We start from the raw sequence: 21,248 nt of genomic DNA on the forward strand, positions 1-21,248 counted from the left end.
TATATTGATAACCACTGATAACTTTTCCTTCTTTATGGAGCCCCAACTTTCTCTGTTTATTTCCTTGCAATCAGCACAAAGATGATTTCGTCACAAGTAGGGGAACAGGTCTGGTTTTTTACAATGTTGTGTTCCCATTACTGGCTAGTTGGCAGTCAGTTCTACAGTAGCAACAGAGGAAATATATCACAAGATTATTATTCGTGACTCCTTGACTTCTCTCCCTCATTTCTCCATGATAGAATACTGTGTTTCTGGTGAGCTCAATGCTGATGAAATGTGCAAAGTTAAGAACACTAGAGAATGAAGTCATCCATTTATCTAGAGCACAGATACAACAAAGGCATTGGCTACACAAGTAATCCCCCATGCTGCGCTATCAATGTACCTTAATCGTATAATAATAAGTAGTGTCCCTTAAACCCCTTTTATAGTTTGGCAAAGTATAAAATGCATCAAAAACAAAAGCTAGTAATAAAAATCACATAGGTTATTTTTAAAAGGTGTTCACGAAACTTACGACAGAATTCAGGGGCTCTCCAGTCAATGCAGACACCTACGTCTAAGCATGCTTTGGCATACACTGCAATGGCATCACACATGCATTCGCAGTCTCCTCCAGTGTCACACCCACAGGAGTCTCGGACACAGGCATCGTAATAAGGCATGCGGTATACCTTTGGTCGAGAGAGAAGGAATAAATTAGTTAACCAGGATTCTCTTGTTCTTGTGCATTGGTCAAGAAAGTTTCTTTCCTGTTTATAACTGGACTAAACCACAGATGTTAGCTCAGATTACAGAGAGAACATTCAGAACATAATCTGTTTTGCTAAGGGAAAGTATGAATTATTCCTCTAGTTGTTGTGTAGTAAAATAAGCAATAAAAAATTCCAATTCAAACTGTTATTTTTAGTAAACTCTTAGGCACTGCAAAATATCAATAGAAAATTATGATATTTTGAAGGATATCTCTAGATCCATATATGTATTTGAACATTGAGTCAAATGATTCCATGTGATTAGGCAGCAAAATACATCAGCTAAAACAGAGGCATCTAAGTTCAGCAGTTTCATACCCTTCAAGGATTCACATGAATACTGTTCACATTTCTCACTTTAGCTCACTTCCTGAATATGGAAAGTTTCTCTCATAAGTTCTGGTTCTACTTGACCTTCCAGTATTTTCATTTTTCCAGAAGGGGGGGACCCAAAGCATTCAGGAGAGTTGATGGCATCTTGCTCCTGTCTTGATCTGCTTCCTGCTATGTCTTCTAGTCATATCTGCTTGATTTATTGACAAACATTTTTTTTTCTGTTCTGTTTCGGCATTGCAGAACCCATATAGCTACAAAGGCTATATCCTACTCTGCCTCAGGAATCATCAAGAAAATAGCCACCTAATTTCTGATTCCAGAGTCTTCACTGTATAGTCACTGTAAAATCTTTGGTAAATATTATATTCAGGTTTTTTTGCTAACAGAATAGTAGATGAAGGTAAGTGAAGTATTACTAGGAAAGGAGGTGTTAAGACACATTGCAAATGGGAGATACAACATATTAAGGTGAAGAAGGTGCAAGAATAAATTTAATGTATATGGCATTAATGCATCTTGGGAAAGAAGAAGATACACATTGAAGTGTGAGTGGATAATCCTTTGGAAGACAGTAGAATACATGTAAAGAGGGCCAAAATCTTACTTACCTTACTGTGACAGGGAGCAAAAACCTGGCTGTTGATGATGGAGCATTTCCTCTCTGCCCAAGCTTTACGATAAGGGTTCTTGCTACAGGGATCAACTACAAAGAACACATCACCACACAGAGGATTTTCCTTCCAAGAATTTACAAACTCCAACTCATTTGATGCCACATATTTGCTTCGGGTTTCAAAGTCATCCTTCATGTTCCCATTATAATTCCCACACAAACCGCAGAGATGCTCCTAGATGAAAAAATGAAAGCATTAATATTAGACTGCCCCATTTGCTAATTACAACTAACTGTCTGAATTCTCTTTCTGTTATCTGCATTGCTTCCTGTTTCTCAATAGTGATTGCAATCTGTAAATACTGTGCTACATACTGTTAGTTTATTGTGTATGAGGCCTTTCTTGTTAAATAGATAATGTAAGGAAATAGCAGAGTTCTTCCTTAATGTACACACACAGAGATATGATCTGCACCCATTAGAGGTCAAAATATCCTGTACAAATTTCTCTGCCTCTTTGGGGGATGAAAGGGTGTGTTGTCATTTGGACAACACGTAAGCTTGTCAGCCCAAAGATTCATGTTGTTGTGAAGTTGGGTAATCAGCTAATGAGCAGCCTCCAGTGAAGATCTCTTCTGCTCCAGAAGGGATTGGAGTTATGAGAGGTCTTTCTAGAAGATCCCTGCTGCAGTAGAAAGTTGTTACAAATGCCATCTCATGTGCAGTTTTATTTGAATGTGGGGGTAAATGTATTTAACAAAGAAAGTTAAGGAAAGTTTATTAGGAAGTTACTCTGAATTACCTGTGCTTCTCTGAAGATCTTGATAAAGATGTTCATGTGCTTGTTCCAGATAAGAGTCATGTTGTATTTTCCTGGGATAATGATATCGAACATCAGGTGAAGGGCATTCTTTTTCACGTGGAATTGTATCAGAGGATTTTCCCCATATACAAAGTAGGTTGCATCTGCCAGTATAAGTGTCAAGTTCTGAAAGCAAATTGGCCTGAAAGTTATAACTTATTTTCCAATATCTCTCAGCATGTCCCTTTCTCTCTTTGTAATTACTGGGAATCACTAAAGGATGCTGCTACAGATTCTTTTCTCTATTTATTTGCATTTATTGTGGTTAGATCTTGGAGAATTATTGTCAGCTTAGTCACAATTCTTAGATGATGAGTATCTCTGTTTGGGGTCTGGTCTACACTACAGACCTATATTGGTATAACTACCTTGCTCAGAGGTGTGAAAAATCCACACCTCTGAGCGATGTAGTTATATCGACCTAACCGCCCCGTGGACAGAGCTGTGTCTGCAGGAGAGCTTCTCCCATAAACATAGCTATTGTTTTTTAGAGCGATAGATTAACTATGCTGGTGGGAGAGCTCTCTCCCATTGGCAGAATGTGTCTTCATTAAAGTGCTACAGCGGTGCAGCTGCATTAGTGCAGTGGTGTCAATGCAGTATTTTAAATAGACTTGCCCTGAATGTCTATCTCTCAACATAATTTCTGAGGTATAGATGTAGTCTATGTTATGCCTATGTAAGAAAACAAATCAGTGCATTTTGTCAAAACATATTCTCTTCTTCCATCTGCGCCTATCCCATGCAAAATTAAAACCTAGCCTGCTCCCAGCTCTCTGGATTTGTTCTATGCATATGCAAGTTTTGAAGAAGAACATGAAAAAACCCAGCATGTTTCATGGTCAGTGTAGGGTGCAACAGCACTTCATAATGGATTATTTTGTTGTATATAAATAACACTGACATAATACTAACTGTATCTGTGTGCAGCTGGCTGAAGCACAGAGTTTTATATCCATGATTTAAAATGAGTAGATGCAAAGTTACACAGAGAGATGGTAACTAACATTGATTTGGTCAGTTTTACCTTTCATGCACTTCTGTACTTTTACATCTTTCCTGATAGCAGTGAAGCACAAATAACAGTTGCTTTTGGACCAATAATAGGGTTCCTCTGGAACAAGTATTTAGGAGTCAGGTGCGAAAGAAGCAACTAGCTTCTTCAATAAACCATTGGCATTTTGCCTTTGTTGCTGTTAATTAACGAGGTGGCAAGTGTGTACTCTGTGTAGTGATACTTCCCTGGTCAAGAACTCAACAGTCTGTGGTCCTCATTTGGTTTGCTATTGAAGCATGACTCTGAGATAATCTGACATTGATGTACTTTTGATTCTCTCACGACTAAGAACTATAAACTCTCAAGAGAGGATGGAAATTCCTAGGTCACAGAGGAAATCAGAATAATCACTTTTTCTAGTTTATATATGCACCAACAGTGAGTTAGTAGAGGAACTGAAGGCAATTGGACCCAAAGCCCACTAGCTGGATTTGAGGGATTTTTTGGGATTCATTTCCTGTCTGTGTTAAGTATTCCTTAATTTCACACAACTGCCTTCTTGGCTTCTTTCAGTGGTTCATGCACCAGTTGATACTCTTCCATTGCAGGATTCTCCAATGTGAGAGTAAAATCCAAGGTTTTACCTTTATGGCTTATAGGCAGGCCACAGCTTTGGGAAGTGAAAGACTTAGATAGGGATTTCAAACTGAGGTGACGTGTTACATCCTACTGCAAAGCTCTAGCTCACCAAGTAGACTGTCCGATAACACTTGACGGTAGACTCCTACACTGATATGAGGGCTGACCGGGCGGGATAACAGCAGCATAATCTTCTTACCCCAAGATGAATCTTGATGGACCTGGAGCAGGTGACTCCTGATTTCCCACAGATAACGTTCTCAGTCACAATTTTAAAGGTGGCATGATGGCTGCCCATACCACAACCATCCTAAAGGAGAGAAACAGAGCTGTGTAACCATTTGAGAGTTCAAAGTAACAGGGTAAACAAGAAGATTCAATGTGCTAAGATATCACTTCAGGGAGTTTGCATCTCAGCATAACAGGCCAGCCTCACACAATGTCCCCACTCACTTTGTGTCATGCTATAATCCCATCTCTGACTGGCTTTGAATCCAGTTATCAGATATCAATGAAATCATTTCAATGGAATTTGTGCCCTTGCATTCCCCAGCTTCCAGGGATCAAACTGCTGATTTGGTTTTAAGAATTACATCACTTCACTAGAAAACACTATTTAGCTGGTGCAATATGGATATTTGGGTAGATTATCTACAGACACTCAAGTATGCTAGGAAATCTTCTTTGTGTCTTTTGTAATTTCATATAAAATGTTGGGATTTTATTTTTGTTTGGCTTGATTGGCTTTTTTTTTCTTGGCGTAAGGCGTTTTGAATTGAGGTTTTAAAATGAGCACTAAATGCGCTAGTGTTCCTGTTGTCCTGATATGTATAGTATTTTCCTAGGACACATCTGTAAACAGCAGTTTAAATCAAGCCATTTCTTGGCAATGAGGACATTGCCTAAAAAGCGCTAACACTGATTTAAAAAAAACAAAACAAAACAAAACAAAAACAAAAAACAACAAGGAGAGTTCTGTAGCACTTTAAAGACTAACAAATTTAATTTCTGTAGACATAAGCTTTCGTGGGCTGTAACCCACTTCGTCAGATGTAAGGAATAGAAATCACAAGGGACATATATATATCTCCAAGGGAAGCTAACACTGATGTTACCGTAGCTAATGTGTATTCGCAGTTGCCATCAAACACAAAGCGCTGTCCATCAAAAGTTGTGACATGTCCTTCTCCATAGAGGGTACATGTTGAGGAGCATCTAGATTTCTGAACACATTTCCATTTGCCTCTTGTACAGGTGCTAGTGGTGAGAAGAAAAATCTTGTTAGGAAGATTTCAAAGGCATGCAGCTTTAACTCATCTCCTTTGTACATACACATTTTGTATGTGTATTAACTTCATTGATTTAGTTTATAGATGCAATATTAAACTAATTATGGCCAAATTATGATTAATATGGGAACTGTAAATTCAAATTTCCTGACTTTTATGAAAATGAATGCATGCTAAAGATGAAATGTAAAGTATATTTTCTATTTATTTTACTTTAAAAAAGAGAAAACATGAGGCATTACGGGTTACTTTGCCTCGAATAACCAGAAGACACTCATCTCTTCTTGTTACAAAAGCAGATTTTGCTATGCCTTTGGTTATTTTAATGAGAGGTTTGGAACTGGAAATGGTAGCAACTGCTGATTGAGACTGTAGCTAGAAAAAATGGAAGTAATGTTGATAGGTCAGTTGATTTGTCTAGAGAAAGGGAGGAGGACTGTGCTTACACATTCAACTGTAGTGGAACTGATGTACTTTTCTAGTATATCTTATAGTCTGAGGGTGCTATTGGATCTCCTACTGCTTCTGGATGTGCAGATACAGCAGTTGTCCTTAAAGCCTTATTCTTTTTGTAGCTGGCCAGGAGATGATGACCTTTCCTCTTAGATATAGATATTGTCACAATTATCAATGGCTTTATCACTTCCACGCTTTATCACTAAAGAAGCATTTTTTGGCTCCTACCCTCAACTGCTGCCTATTCCTCTCCTCCTTGTTTGTGCAGTCTAGACAAATAAAAAGCTAGCAAAGAGATAACGTAGCTTCTTACCAGGTCTTGCATTCGGTATGGATTTCTTCCCCTTTTTTATAAGAGATGCCCCCATATTCACAGGGACACTCATCAGCTGGCACACACATTCCATCTAGATTCTCATAAAGCCCATCAGTGCAAACACAGCCTGATTCACACTTAGTGGGTACCTGGGAAAGATCAGGAAATTGCAACATAAGCCATAAAAAATTGATGAATAAAATAAATAAGTGTAAGGAGAATGGACCGAGACATTTTGTTTTTATTGAGATATAACCTCTTTTCAGTTTTAATCTGGGTTATTTATTTGGTGCCAAGAGTCAGCCTATGCTTTTATTTAAGTCACTTTTATGCAAGTTAATACCCTGTTGCACTAGCTTCACTCAGTTTTAAAATATAGCTAGTGTCTGAGGCAATAAGCTCTATCAGGATTCCTTGAAAAAAGTTGTATTTCACGGGTACCAACTTCTCAGACAATTGGAGAGTCTGCTAATTAGCCCAGGAGTCTGCTAATTGATCCGCGTCTGTATTTACTAAAAATTTTTATTGCGTTATGAAATATTTGTATTGTTGTAAATATAACGATATATACTGTGATTTGTAACTCTTTTCCTGTAATAAGTCAACATTTGGTGCACTGGATATTTTTTAAAATTGATTTATTTTTTGGTATAATGTTTTATTACTTGGCTTGGAAATCTACAGGGCAGTTTATGAAGTAAGTATTGCAATTTTCATGAAGATTCACTGTCACAATATTATCTGGTGATGGTTCTTACATGGCCTTCACTACCGTGCTATCTGAATACCCATCTTAAATGTATTTATCCTCACAACACTTCTGTGATTTAGGCAAGTACTTCTTGTCTCATTTTACAGATTAGGGATGAGAAACAGAGATATTAGGATTCAGAATTTTTAAGGCATTTAGATGCCTTGTGGAATTTTCAAAAGCATGTAAGCACCTAAAACTACTTGAAATTAATGGTTTTAGGCTCCTAGATGCATTTGAAAATTCCATTAGGTGCCTAAATATCTTTAAAATCTGATGCTAAGAGACTTGCCCAAGGCTTATAGGAAGTCTGTGGAAGAGCAAGGAATTGAAGGTGGGTCTTCCCAAGCCCCAGGCAACCACTGCTCCATCCTTCCTCTCACATAGTGTTTCCATCACAGAGATGTGCAACTCACACATTCAATTCCAGTGGCCAGCATCTGACAGGTAGGGGAACAGGCGGCTCCATATTTGTTCCCTGAATTCTGTGAACATGACACATATTTTTTAGGAGGCTTGCAGTTTTCTAGGGGGGGAAAAGAAACAAAGTTATGAAGGGATTTTTCTGTAACATGGGGAAAATAATGCTTTTGAAGGTGAAGGTAAACTGTAGCCAAATGCATACCTGAAGGGTCTTGAGGTTTACCAGTGCAACTCAGCTTTCCATTAACACAATAGCTAGAAAAGAAAAGAGCATTTCAGTGCACATCCCTTACTAATCAGGACGATTAAAAAGATGCTCTCAAGTTGTTTTATGGTCTTAATTTTTCCTCTTTGAATGTGATACCCTCCTAAGAAAACAACTTTCAGGCTTTTTGTCAAATGACTTCTACTGTTTTATGAAGCAAACATTCCAGTTGTGCTTCTTGCTCCTCCCAGTTCCTTTAAAATGAAACATGAGTCAACATGCTTCTGCTACACTTTGAACTGCAACAGTATAATCAGTGATGTCAGTTTTGTATGTAATTTGGGACAGGGATTGTGTTTATGTGTTGGCACAGGACTTGACAACATAATTCTTACACATCCTAGTGCTTCTCCAACATAACCAGGGAAGGCTGGATTTCATGTGCGTAATATTTCCAAGGTAAAAGAGAAACAAATAATTTAAAAAAAAACTTTTGGACCCCTCTATCTTTTAGAAAGAAGTAAAAAAAAAAAAAAAAAGGCAACAGCCCTATTATAAAAAATAAAAATCTCTGCAATTTGGAAAAAAATCAGACACATAAACAAAGCCCTCCACTTGCAGTATGTTCATTTCTTTTAACTCACAAACTTACCAGGTAATACCACCAATTACAGTTGACTGGTCAGGCAGGATGAACTTCTTATCTTCCAGGTAGCAGGGGCACAAGGATTTACGAACACATTCACTTCTGTGGTTCAAGTAGGTACCTTTAGGACAGTTGCAGCCATCAATAGGAATGTCAGCAGGATAACATTCCAGGGCTTGGTCAGAGAGTGACAGGCACGTCCTATCACAGGCTTCAGTGCGGTAGCTGAATGTCTGATTGCCAGTACAGGAAATAGCTGTAAAATGAAGACGGGAGTGGGAGTTACACTTCATTTCCTTTATCTCCTCTCTAAGGGGTGCTGGAGCCAGGGCAAGGTGCTGCATTATATAATACCAATAGTTTGTGTTAACAGCTATCCCTTGCTTCCCTCCAATCAACATATGGCTCCTTTGTAGGTGATACAGCTCAGTGAACATCCTACTTTTTTATGTATTTTGCATTTACATTCCTTATGAAATCAAACTACTCCTAAAATTGTAAGTATTTCTACAGAATTCGCAAAGTGATTTTTGGTGCCTAAAATTACTCCATGATACTTAATGATATTTCAGCAGCTTAGAGAGAATCTTAGAAATGGAACTGGTCTTAACCCAAGAGAGGACAGGACAGCCCAATTTTATTCCATATCAACCACTGGAATTTTCCAAATGGAACCATGTTTTTCTGAGTTTTCTAGGTAGCAGTGCTGAAATAAATGCATCTGATTACAAGCTTTTAAGACCTAGTTGGGTCACTTACTGCAGTTGTCTACCGTGTCCCTCCAGTTTATGAGGATCAGTCCCATTGAAGCACACACTCTTGCATAAGATCCCAGGGCAGAACAAATATAAGGAAAGGTCTCCTCATAGTTACAAGCTTGGTAGATGCATCTCTGAAAAGAAACACAGAGTATTCTGTTAGGGAAGATGTTTGGGAGTGATCAGCGTGCTCAGAAATAAATCATGGAAAATAATATATTTTATAGACTACATGTAAAAACTGAAAATGAACATGTGTCTGAGTGGCTGATGTAAGTAAAATATATTTAGCGCTTTAACTTATACAGAGCTTTTATCCTTAGATTTCAAAATGCTGCACAAAGGTGGATAAATATTGTTATCTCTATTTTACAGATAGGAAAACTATGTTAAAAAAAGGTTGAGTAACCTTAAAGATGTTCATTTGGGGAAGTGTCTTGGGAAATGCTCAACTAATTATCTGTGTGAGGAAAAAACACCCATTCTCTCCTTCCTAGTGACTGGGAGACAGCAGTCTGTGATCATACCAGACCACAACTGCCTAGGAGAGAGGTGTTTTTGAATGATTCTTGGTCTTAAGACCCTCTTGTGGTCCCACACAATGTAGTGCTTCTCATTGCCTCACCTCAAGACCGTAGCAGAAGCTCCTACCTTGTAAAAAGGAGCAGGATTCACCACAGAATGGCATTTCTCAAACACTGTGCCCTTCTTAGTAAGAATGGAGCAATGGCTCTCTGCAGACATTTCTAAATGAGAGAAACAGTCATGGACATTATGGAATAGAGAAGTTAAGAATAAGAAATAAGGAGGTGGCTGTGTTTGTCTTATTTAATTCATTGATAAGGTAAGACTTGGTTTTCAGTCATAGCACTGGAAAGCCAGAGACTAAGATCTTAAAGGACTTCAGGATATCAGTTGGAGTACCAATAGGAGTTCCTCCAACTTACCAAGGGAACCTCAAACTCATAGTCAGATCTTTAGAGAGGGATCTCGTCATAGATTCGCTTAGTAAAAGTATATTCTAGAAATCTACATCTTCCTATAGATGAAGGAATCGGTGATGGTACAGTCCTCTTCTTCTTTTCTCTCATACCCTCTGTTCCCTTGTGGATGAGCGTATGGTAATCACTCAGACAGAGCAAATCAATTGGGGTGATCAGATAGGTCAGGGCATTCTACTTACTGTTCAATTGACTCATAGAGCAAGGGTCTGTGTCCCTCTCTGCAGCAGGGTGGCAGTTTCCTGCTCTCCAGGAGTCTACAAACAGAGCTGCTGTTCCTTCAATAATATCCATGCTGGTCATGAAGTCATCTGTAGTGTCTCCATTGTAATTGCCACACAACCCTGATCACATGAGAACACATGGGATGAATGAAAAACAAGGAATATTTATACACCAGTAATATGATGTCATTGCTGTACAGTAATTACAAAACGTGTCAGTAATTACAAATGGAATGGTAATGACTACTACAGATTAAATGGGTTAAGCATTTCTGTTATAAATCTCTGCTTTTCAGTCCCTCATAATTTTCTGTCTCTTTCACTTAGTAAGTTAAAATTCATGAAGTATTTTTACTTCCTTCAGGTGAGTCTGTGTGGAAAGTTTTTTGGAGAAAAATAATTCAGCTGTTTTAAAACATAAAGAGAAAGGGGGGAAATACTCTACCAATTCCCCCCCATCTCCTGCCCCCCACCCCCCCAAAAAAGGGTACTGTGATTTTTTGAATGGCTCTAACACCAAAGAAATTGGATATAGAAAGTTCGAATGTGGCACGGAAAATAGCCCTCACTCAGACCTGGAATTGAGTGTTCCAGTAAAAAGCTGACTTTGATTTGGCTGACTTATGAGAGCTTGTAGAAATGGCTCTTACTGCACATGCAGTAATCTGGCACTGTTTACAGAACTCTAAACAAAAGATGGTTGTGCAGAGTATGCATTCTTGGCTAAATCTGCTGCACAGGAAACACATATATACCCTAATGTACTCATTGATCAAGAGAGCCACTGGATTCTTGAATAATTAATGTGATCTTCTAAGATGCACAGTGAATTAGGTTGTGCTATCGATGCTCTGATTCATTTGCTGTGTAGTAAAGTACATGTTGAACAAGGCAGGGTTTCACAGGCACCCTTGTCTTTTTCAAAGCACTCCTTGTAGAAGATAGGTTGGGAAATCTGCATTATTACAAAAGAATGTGGATGTCATGCCTAGTCTGTGCCACTTCAAATTCTATCAATTGCTTTTGTTTGCTGGAAAAAAAGCTCTTATCAACACACAATAGCTTTTCACTGTAGCTTTTCAGAATCATACGAAAAGAGTCTATCCATTAGATAGTGGCTATTAAGCTTTGAAAAGACAGTTTTACTGCCTCTCTCCTTCATCATGAAATGTGGAAGAGACTGGATTTCTTACCTAGGGTTCTGCCTTTGAAGAGAAGTCCAACTTTTATATAGACCTGAAACACTGGCCGAGTTTGAACTATGAGCTCCAGCCCAAAGCTGGTATACATTTGAATGTGGTTGGAGGACTGTCTGAAAATGGTGATGTCACCTAAAATAAATTAGATCATTTAAAATAATTACTTTTTTAGTTATTTATTCTAAAATTCTGTTTATGCATATATGTTTCCTTCACATGTGCCACTGTACATTTGGGTAGATGCATTATGGGTTTTTCAGCTTCCTCTGAATCGTCTACTGTTGGCAACTGCTGGAGAAAGGATGTTGGATCAGATGAAAGAAATATCTAATCCAGTCTTGTACATTTTATATGTTCTCCCCTTTTCTTTACCTGATCTATAAGGTAGCCACTTGAGTTCATCTTCAGTGAGAAGTTCATTTTGAGAAATCACAATTTTGTCCTGTGAAGAAGAGGGCACAGAGTCATAAAATCATAGAAATGTAGGGCAGGTCAGGACCTCAAGAGGTCTTTTAGTCCACCCCTTCACACAGAGGTAGGATTAGGATACCTAGACCATCCCTGACAGGTTTTTGTTCAACTCATTCTTAAAACCTCCAGTGACAGGGATTTCACAACCTCCCTTGGTAAACTATTTTAGTACTTAACTATCCTTGTAGTTACAGTTTTTCTTAATAGCTGATCTAAATCTCCCTTGCTGCAAATTAAAATGATTACTGCCTGTCCTACCATCAGTGGACATAGAGAACAATTGATCACTGTCCTCTTTATAGCAGCCCTTAACATATTTGAAGACTGTTTTCAGTCTTTTTTTCTCAATTAATCTTCATCATTAAAAATGTCTCAATCTGGACATTAATTTAGTCATTACTGCATAGCTGTGCTGAAGGCCAAGTGCCTCTTACTACTTGAGACCTGAAGGTAATCCAGTGTACCCACAGAGTGGGAAAGAGTTGGTATTGATATTATCTTTATTTTAATGAACAGTTGCTGTCACCAAAATATTTAGTGGAAAAAGATTCATTGATTCTTTTCCTAGCAGATCTCCTGCCACTTTGTTTTGATTTTTCACTTTGTAAAACTGGTCACTCTATGTTCAGCACTCCTAACTTGCTAAGATGATGTGACATCACACAACTCTCTCAGGTTGTTGTCTTACCATTATGGAATACACTTGCGTTTGAAGAAACTATTTGCCCCTGGATTTTCATATGATGATACCTGTAATGCCGCTGAATATTAACTTTGATAGACTGGCTATTGGAATCTTGCATAGGACCTATGAACTGTACTCTTACCTTTGCAGACAGGTAAATTATAGCTGTCAATGATGTTTCAGAATGAGAGAAACCAGACTTATCATACACAGCCATCAGGGTTCCATTGTGTGGAAGGCTGGGACTCTGAAAGAAAACAAAAAATCATGTTTGTGTTGGAAAAAAATAAACTAATCCCCAAATCCATTTACCATCACAGAATCTTGTATCATTCTTGCTGTTTTACCCTGAAATTGAGCTTTTTGGTCATGTTACTATAAGATTCCTTGCAACACTTCTCATTCTCACAAAATGTAAATGAACTTGAAGCAATGGAGGAAGAAGGTATTTTGTGATGCATTTCCAATATATTTTTAACATTTTATTTCTATAGAGTGACCCTTCTTGAATTACAGCACATTTCTCAAAATAAACTGAGATTCGGAACAGCCTGGTCTCTTCAACCTCTCTTTAAAAGAGAATATGGTGGCTTTCAAGTGTGGGTTCCTTTAATGCAGGATTTGGACATACTATTTAAATGCCCAAAATTGGCACTTAGGCATGAATATTTAAAGTGGTTGCATTAAAAAGTCAACATCTTTCAACTGTTATCACCCAGTGATATCTTAGATACTGCAGTTTTATCCTATTTTATGTATAGAGAAATATTGTGATGTCTCAGATACTAGGATGTAACTGTTAGCAGATGTTGACTTTTTAATGATGACCATTGTAATGTATGGGGTGAAATGCACAAAATTGGGTTTCCTGTGTACCCATTTACAGGCAATATCGTCTTATCAGCATTTGCATCAAGGAAACCTATTTTGACAATCCTTGGATTTTGGGTTTTTTAATTTTGCAGTTTGTGCCCTTTACTAGTTACTAAGAGAGTTTACTGGTGATACAAATGCCAGAGAAAACTTGAGCTGTTTGAATCCTTGGTAGCCAATTGCTGCATATATCCACTCCTTTAAATGCTGACCAAGCAATCTCCCCTTCTCACCAAGATTTCAATCAAATTATGAGTGGTATTTTTTCCCTCTAACAGGTGGCAGCCCTCTCTAGGACAGATACTCAACGTCTGTTCCAAGGTTTTCCTGTTTCATGTTTTCTGTTTGAATAGGCTGAGGGCAGCCTCTACTTGTCTGAGGTGGGGCAGGCCTGTTAAGTAAATACTTTTTACCTGCAACAATTGCTGGCAAATCTTATGGTGGATTCTGAATTACAAAATTTCCATTTTGTAATTGTCTATTTGCAAGTTGGAGCAATTCACTATAAACTGTTGCGGCATGTTATCAAATAACTACTATAAAGATTTCATTTTTACATCTATATAATCTTGCCCTTTGGACCCGGAAATTACATTGGTAGTAAGTTTAACAAAGAACCTCTGTGTGACACTATCCGGGAAAACAATCCTGGACAACTTTAATCATGATAAGAAAATTAGGGAGATTTGGCTGAAAGGGTCACTCTCCAATCAACATTTGCTAACAGGTGAGATAAAGTGCCTCTTCAATCTTTCATCATGGTAACAGAAGACTCAGTAAAGCAGCCTTTGCCTGGCACTGAGCTGAGAAAAGCCAACATTTTACTTTTACTTTTAAATAAAACAGAACCTTCCCAAAACCACCACCCTTATAACTGGTATGGTGCGTTATAAGTTATCTCAAAGCTGATCGTGCATAATGTTATTTCCTAATGCTAGGAATTTAGGGGTTCTTTACATTTCATTATGCACCAGTGCATAACACTTGAAAATTAACTTGGCAGCTTTTTCAATACCATGTTGTTACTTGGCATTATGTGTGCTATGTGGGATAAATGGAGGTCATTGGAAGATTTTAGTTTATATGGGGGATGGGAGGAATAAAGGTAGATTGTAAGTATAATACTTCCCTTCAGCTAATCTTGTGTAGTTTGTGATGTCTGCACCTTACCTTCATGAGGATGTATGTGCAAACTCCATGGAACCGGTATGACCTGGAATCAAATGTGGTGACAAAGGAGCCTCCCTCCAGGGAACATCTTCCTGGACATGGTAGGTCTTCGCAATCCCACTGGCCCATTGTACATTTACTGGGGAAAACAAGAATTTATGTTAAATAACTATTACCAGTCTAACAGGATTTGATCCCACTATTTGGGGTTTTTGTTGTTTGTTGATATATCTCTGAGCAGCAATATCTTGAAGTTGATAGCCTCAGGTTCTCTCACTGTGGAAATATGAAGATGACTGAACTGATCACCTTGGATAGTGGTTGATATGTGCCACAATGAATAGCAACCATGATATTGTAAATTCCATGTTCTAAACTTTCATTTCAATAGAAATGAATTCTCATTAATTCTTTTTTTTTTTTTTTTTTTTTTGGGTGTCAATGTTCAATAACTTCTTAGTAAGGAAATATATATAAATATGTATATATTTCTTTTCCTCTGTGCATTTTTTGTGTATTGCATTATCATTTACTAAATTTATTAGTAGACACAATTTATCTCAATTTATAGCTGCTGAGACCCTTATATGTCTTGGCTCTCCCTCAGCCAAGAAATTTCATAAATAAATCACTGATGAAAAGTAAGTTGTACTGACAGTTCTGGAGTCTGCATTCCTTTCTTTATCCACAGAACAGATATAGCATGAAAGATAATAGAGCAATATTCTCCACATTACAACACCAAATTGTTAAAACACTAACTTAGGGGAACCATTTCTAATGGTGAAAGGGGAGTCTCCATGGTTCATTCAGTGCTTAAAGCCTCTCTGCTCAGATTGCCAGCAAAATTGACCATTGGTGATAACTCTGGTGATAGTTACTGTAAATTTGCACAGAATAAGGCCACATTTGTTTTTGTACATATAGAGTAGGAAATTAGGCATACATTACTCCCACAGCAATTGCAGATGTAGGGTTCTGAGTGTTCAAATCAGATGTGTGAACAGATGATATAAGCACATTTGTGGCTATCCTCTGAAAGTCTGAGCCACAATTATGTCAAATTTTCCAGCCACTTGGCAAGGATGCTTTCCACACTTTTTCAAAGAAATCTGCTGCCACTCACCAGGTCCTGCACGTTGCTTTCATGGTAGCACCAGGAGCATAGTTCTCCCCATTCAGTGTGCATGGGCACTGGTCAATGGGAACACACGTTCGATTTTTTGAGAGATCATCAAGAACAGTGCCTACCGAGAGAAGCCAACAGATTAGGCAGGCAGACGTTTTCAGACACTTAGCCACTTAGCTCCTCAGCACTGAGAACTGTTATATTATGTGCCCTGTGTACTGTGCCTTGCGGAGGTAACATTCCTGAGAGTGACATTTCAGCACAGCTTTTTGTCCAGACTCAGAGGTGTTGTGTATAGTGTGCTTTCCATACCTGCTAAATTTTAGCTAATCTTATTTAGAATAAGATTTACATCTCTACAAAGAATAATAGATTTTGGCCGCTATTGGGAATGAATTAGCCTTATATTTACTTACTGAAATTTCAGGAAATGACAAAGAATAATGGTCATAAACTGAATTTTTGTAGAACAGTTCAAACTGAAGTATGCCTAAGGCTATACAAATTCTGCATAAAACAGCACAATTTCTCTATTAACCAACGAAATGCGGTCACGTCTTGAATCGAACATGGCAACTGTCTAATAGCACATGGCAACACTACAAGAGATTAGCACAACAAGTGAATTATATCCAATCCAATTTAAACTATAGGGGGAACTTTAAGTAGGCAGGGTATAATTATCCCATCTTGAAATTTGGCCAGAATGAGGGTGTTACATCTCTATTCCTGAAAAAAGTGGAAGGGATCTTTAATGACCCCAAGGGTTCAGGACCTAAGTTTTATATTTCATCAGAAAAATAGCACTTCCAGCAGCACAGTGTCTTATATCATGATGCTAGTGCATTAATAAATGGACTTTTTCTGTTTGCTGGATATGTGCCAAAACTGTTCGCATGAATTAATTATGATAAGATCAGTACAAGTTTTATTGTAATACTTTACCTTCTGGGCAGAAGCAACCATATGTACAGTAACTAGAACAGCTGTACTCGGGGTTGGAACAGGTTTTAACACAGGGAGAACCACACTCCTTGTAGATTTGGTCAGCTGAACATTTTCCTATAGCTGCAAGACACAACAATGAAAAGTATTAAAGTCCCTCTGTATCTGTAACAGGCTGGGAGAGTGATAGCAGGTTATATCAGTGTACAATAAAAGCCATAGGTGTGATGTTTAGAAGTACCTATGTGACTTAAGGAACACAATCTTGTTGACTTTCAGTGGGATTTGTGCTCCTAAGTCACTTAGGTGCTTTTGAAAATCCCACCCTATAGCATTATTAATATACAGAGCTTTTTCATGTGACAATTAGTAGGATTTTCCCATCAGGAAGGGGAAGATAAGTGAGGGTAAGAAGTGGCAGAAGGGAGAGTTAAGATTAACACTGGAATTTCAAGCACCAGATTCTCCACGGCTTTGCATCTTATGTAGTCATTTTTACAGGCAAAGTGGCTGCAAGTCTCATTTAGTAACGCTTGGCACCCATTTTGCACAGATATATTTACTATTCAAGGTGCAGGGCAGTGTATAATCATACCCTCAATGTTTTCAGAGTTTGACACTTGTTTTTTTGGCATATAACATTCTTATTTCCTAACTTGCAAATATTTGTTTTTTAACCTTCTCTCTGAATATCCTCACTTTTAATTTTTTATAATTACAAGTTCTAGTAACCGTTTTTAAATTAATGGTCTCCTTGCAACATTAATATTGTCATAACAAAGGCTACACTGGGTTATTATTTTTAGTGTGATGAAGGAGCTTATTATATAACACTGTAAACATATACAGAGCCTTGCAAATATTGATTGGGACATGTTTGCTGCCCTGAGGAGTTGACAATTTAAGAGAGGCAAGACAAATCAATGTTAAACAAAATTGGGACACTCATTTAGGGAAGGGAAAATGGTGAGAGAATATTGTAGGGGAGGAGAAGAGAACAATTCCAGGAAGAAGTGAGATTTTGAAAAGTAGGAGGGAGAGGTGGCACTTGGTAGGCAGAAATCAGGAAATTTCCCTGAGCACAGGGTGAAGCCTGACAGAAGGCAGAAAACCAAAAGTGTAGCAAAGAGATGGTGAGCAGTAGAGCATAACGACTGGGAGGAGTAGGGGGAATAAGAGAAAAGATGGATATGAGATCAGAGATATAGGCAGGGCAAGATGATAAAAGGCCTTGAAGGTGAGGATAAGGAATTTGTGATAAAACATTGGAAGTAAGTTAATGGATTCAGGAATATAATCCTGTTTGAGCCTTCATCTCCCTTCTCATGCTAACTTCTAAATAAATAGAATCAGATGCTGAAGTCACAGGCAACAGAATAAGAAGGAAGGGGTAAGAAAAAGGGTGTTCCTGTGAAAGCAAATTATTTTAATAATTAGCCACTGATGGAAGAAAAGGACCACATAAATATGTTAAAAAAAAAAACCAAACAAACAAAAAAAAACAACAACCCAGACTTATGGTTAAATAATATTTTTAAAGGACAGCCTGACATTATAAAAGCTCATTTTGAAAGAACCTTTTTCTTGGCATACATTATCTCTCTGGTAATTTAACGTGTGTTGGTTGAGAAATAATAATCACTTTAAGTTACTTGTGACTTTCATTTGATCAGCATGACGGCCTATAAAACAATGAAATGCTGTTAAAATGCACTAACTAGTCATCAGAGTTTCAGCCTCATTCTGGAGGATTTCATAAAAGCAAACCAGCTTCTTTGAACCCTGCAAATGTCTCCATTCTGCCAGATTTTTATATTTGCAGCTGAAGTCCAATCCTGATCCCAGAAACAAAATGTATACTCTTTGCACCCTGAGTTTGCACTCACTTGGCGCCTTGGTAACAAGCAAAGCACAAGCAACCCTCTGATAAAAGTTGAACCCAATCATGCAAGTCTTTGACAACAATAAAAGAGATTAATTTGCTTCCCACTGGTGGTTATGATAAAGGGGTCAATCACGGGGAAGTGGAATGCTTAGGAGCAATTTAACTCCTGTGAATGAGAACCCAGAGGCTGCTTGGTCTCACATTCATATCTTTATTTCCCCCCTTGCCTTTTGCCCCCACCCATCTGAGATATGGAGGGGGACACTGTCTTCTTCCCAATGTGGGGGTGCCTAAGACAGTTGGTTCAGAGCAGTGGAAGGTTTTGAATTGCCAGATGCTACAACCATGGCACCGTAAACATTTGCCAATCATTTTGAGGGCTGTTTGTGGACATGTTCCTGTTGAATTGAGGATGCACGTTCCCTGAATGAATGAATTCCTAGGGAATGTTCTCAAATCAGTGATTTAATCCCTCTAACTCTGTTTCTGACTATTAGGGGTTTTGTATGCCTGAATTTAGAGCGAGGCACCTAGAGACACTCCTTTGATAACCTCCATGTGAGAAGGGATTTGTTTGGGTGGCACTTCAGAGCAAAAGTTTAGTAACTGGTGGAGGAGACAATGGGTGGAGATAGGGGCCCTTTGAAAGTTGGCTCTTTTCCTTGGTTGATTTATGGAAGGATTAGCATATAGTGAGTAAGGTCTGGTAAGCAGAGAGAGCAGCCTGATGGAGTGGGTCTGAGAAGTCTGCCAGTTTTCCCAGGCTTCACTTGTACATATTTTCCCCTTTAAGTTTTATGGCCTAGGATCCAAATCCAGGAGCGTTCTTTTGCCTTTTGTCTCCCTGCTTTAGGGGGCTTGTTTTCTCTTTGTTTTTGGACTCTCTGTATGGTATCACTGCAATAGCTGTGACTCATCTGCACGTAAATCTGGCTCCTCCTGACTAACAGGCTGATACAAAATCAAACACATCTCTGCCAGATGTTCCACAGCTGATCCATCCACAGATCATGCTACTTGCTTTACTTCAGGTGGATTGGGAGGGTTTGTTTATTAGAGGGAAGGTAAGCCAACTACACAGTTAAATAGTCATTTTAATGTGTCTTTTCTTTCAAACCTCTCCTTTTGTCTCTCTGCTGTCCCTTCATTCTATAGCATGTGTGGTGAATATTGACAAAACTACATCAAGTGCAGCCTCAGAAGTTCAGTCTGGGTACTGAACAGCAATTATAGAGTATGAGGCAGCTCAACTTTTCCATTAACTAGGCGCTTGGAGTTTCAGAGGGATACACTTCACTGCCTTAGACTCTGAGTGTCAGTAAGTGTCATTTGGCATCTTGGCTTGTTCCCAAAACTCTGTCTAGAATTCCGTCTTCTGTCTCATCAATTAAGGTTTCAACTGGGCTGCATTGTGTTGTAATTAAAATTACTGAATGTGCTTTTTGAGAGTCCTTTGCCAAAGGTTTGCCACGTCATGGCCTCTGCTTTGTTAAACTTCAAAACAGGCATGATGAAACCAAACAATTTTGATCCATAAAGGGTTGAACTTTCGACCTCTTGAGTTCCATTTCAAGTTACAAGGAAATATGCACATCAAAACAAAATTCCCTTGATGCTGCCTAGCTTCACCTGATTTCACTTCAAAACTACTAATTTCATATGATTTCAGTGCAAACTGAAACATAATGCACACATAAACTAGCCATTTGTGACTTTTGCTGAGCCTGATGTGATTTGTGTTTGTAACGAAACCTCTAAATTGGTGAATTGAATTGTTTTGAGTTTAACTGCAAATAGCACAGGTGTAGCTGAAAGTAGCACAGCACCTTTGCTACAATGATCAGCAATTTAAAAACACTAGGACAAGCCCTGAAATGAATCTGAATTGTGAGTCCCTCTGTATTTCTTAATAGATGAAATATTTTTTTGCCTGTAATGGCTTGTCAACACTGTAGTTTAGCTGACAAAAAGAATCAAAAGTAAGCATTTCAGAGTCAATTTTTTTTTTCAAGAAAGAATTATTTTAGGATGTGGGATAAAGGAACAGTTTTAGGAGTGTGAGAGACCTGGTCAGCTGACTTAGCTGTTGCGCTACGGGGACACAATTTGAGTTATAAATTCATCTTTATTTATTTGCTTAAAGATCATCTCTGGGTCTATACCACAACCCAAGCCAACACCTCTTTGATTTGTATGGGTGGAAGCTTTCCTAGTGGCTTTTTAAAATTTCATTAATCATTCCTTATCTCTATGACATATAAGTAAAGTTGTGGCGTAAAACATTATAACTTACAGCAGAAGTCTACATTCCTCCAATCAGATACTGCTTGATGGGACATGGTACATTGCCTAGAGTACTCTGACAGTGTAGCACAAGTACAATTTCTTTGCCCTGGATCACTGCAGTCTTGCATGTCAAGCTGACAACGGATGACAAATGCTTTCTTTGACACATTGCAAACCGGCGACACAAGGTTGAGTAGCTGGGAGCAGATCCTGGCCTAAATAAATAATACAAAATAAATGGAAAGTGGGTGCTAATAATATCCTTGCCACATTGAAACTACAACCGACCATGCTTACACTTCGAGCTTTTCAATACTAGAGGAATCATTTG

The 21,248-nt window shown here is 38.3% G+C and overlaps 1 protein-coding gene across 1 annotated transcript in view; it reads right to left on the reverse strand.

Annotated features, from left to right (window-relative positions):
• The window catches only part of LOC137148009 (mucin-6-like), a 79,357-nt gene that overhangs the window by 33,636 nt on the left and 24,473 nt on the right, over positions 1 to 21,248 (reverse strand). Inside the window, exons 7-25 of the mRNA XM_067540417.1 lie at positions 20,925 to 21,132; positions 16,747 to 16,869; positions 15,799 to 15,919; positions 14,673 to 14,811; positions 12,772 to 12,876; positions 11,846 to 11,915; positions 11,468 to 11,605; positions 10,233 to 10,394; positions 9,701 to 9,795; positions 9,051 to 9,183; positions 8,298 to 8,547; positions 7,643 to 7,695; positions 7,434 to 7,543; positions 6,264 to 6,415; positions 5,321 to 5,462; positions 4,405 to 4,515; positions 2,510 to 2,695; positions 1,703 to 1,942; positions 521 to 677 (exon numbers count right to left, since the gene is read on the reverse strand). Of these exons, the coding sequence (XP_067396518.1) occupies positions 521 to 677; positions 1,703 to 1,942; positions 2,510 to 2,695; positions 4,405 to 4,515; positions 5,321 to 5,462; positions 6,264 to 6,415; positions 7,434 to 7,543; positions 7,643 to 7,695; positions 8,298 to 8,547; positions 9,051 to 9,183; positions 9,701 to 9,795; positions 10,233 to 10,394; positions 11,468 to 11,605; positions 11,846 to 11,915; positions 12,772 to 12,876; positions 14,673 to 14,811; positions 15,799 to 15,919; positions 16,747 to 16,869; positions 20,925 to 21,132 (2,695 nt within the window). The remainder of the gene's footprint in view (positions 1 to 520; positions 678 to 1,702; positions 1,943 to 2,509; positions 2,696 to 4,404; positions 4,516 to 5,320; positions 5,463 to 6,263; positions 6,416 to 7,433; positions 7,544 to 7,642; positions 7,696 to 8,297; positions 8,548 to 9,050; positions 9,184 to 9,700; positions 9,796 to 10,232; positions 10,395 to 11,467; positions 11,606 to 11,845; positions 11,916 to 12,771; positions 12,877 to 14,672; positions 14,812 to 15,798; positions 15,920 to 16,746; positions 16,870 to 20,924; positions 21,133 to 21,248) is intronic.

This window comes from Emydura macquarii, unplaced genomic scaffold, assembly GCF_026122565.2.
Source record: "Emydura macquarii macquarii isolate MOO-44397 ecotype Brisbane River unplaced genomic scaffold, CSIRO-AGI_Emac_v2 contig_587, whole genome shotgun sequence".
Taxonomy (NCBI): domain Eukaryota; kingdom Metazoa; phylum Chordata; order Testudines; family Chelidae; genus Emydura; species Emydura macquarii.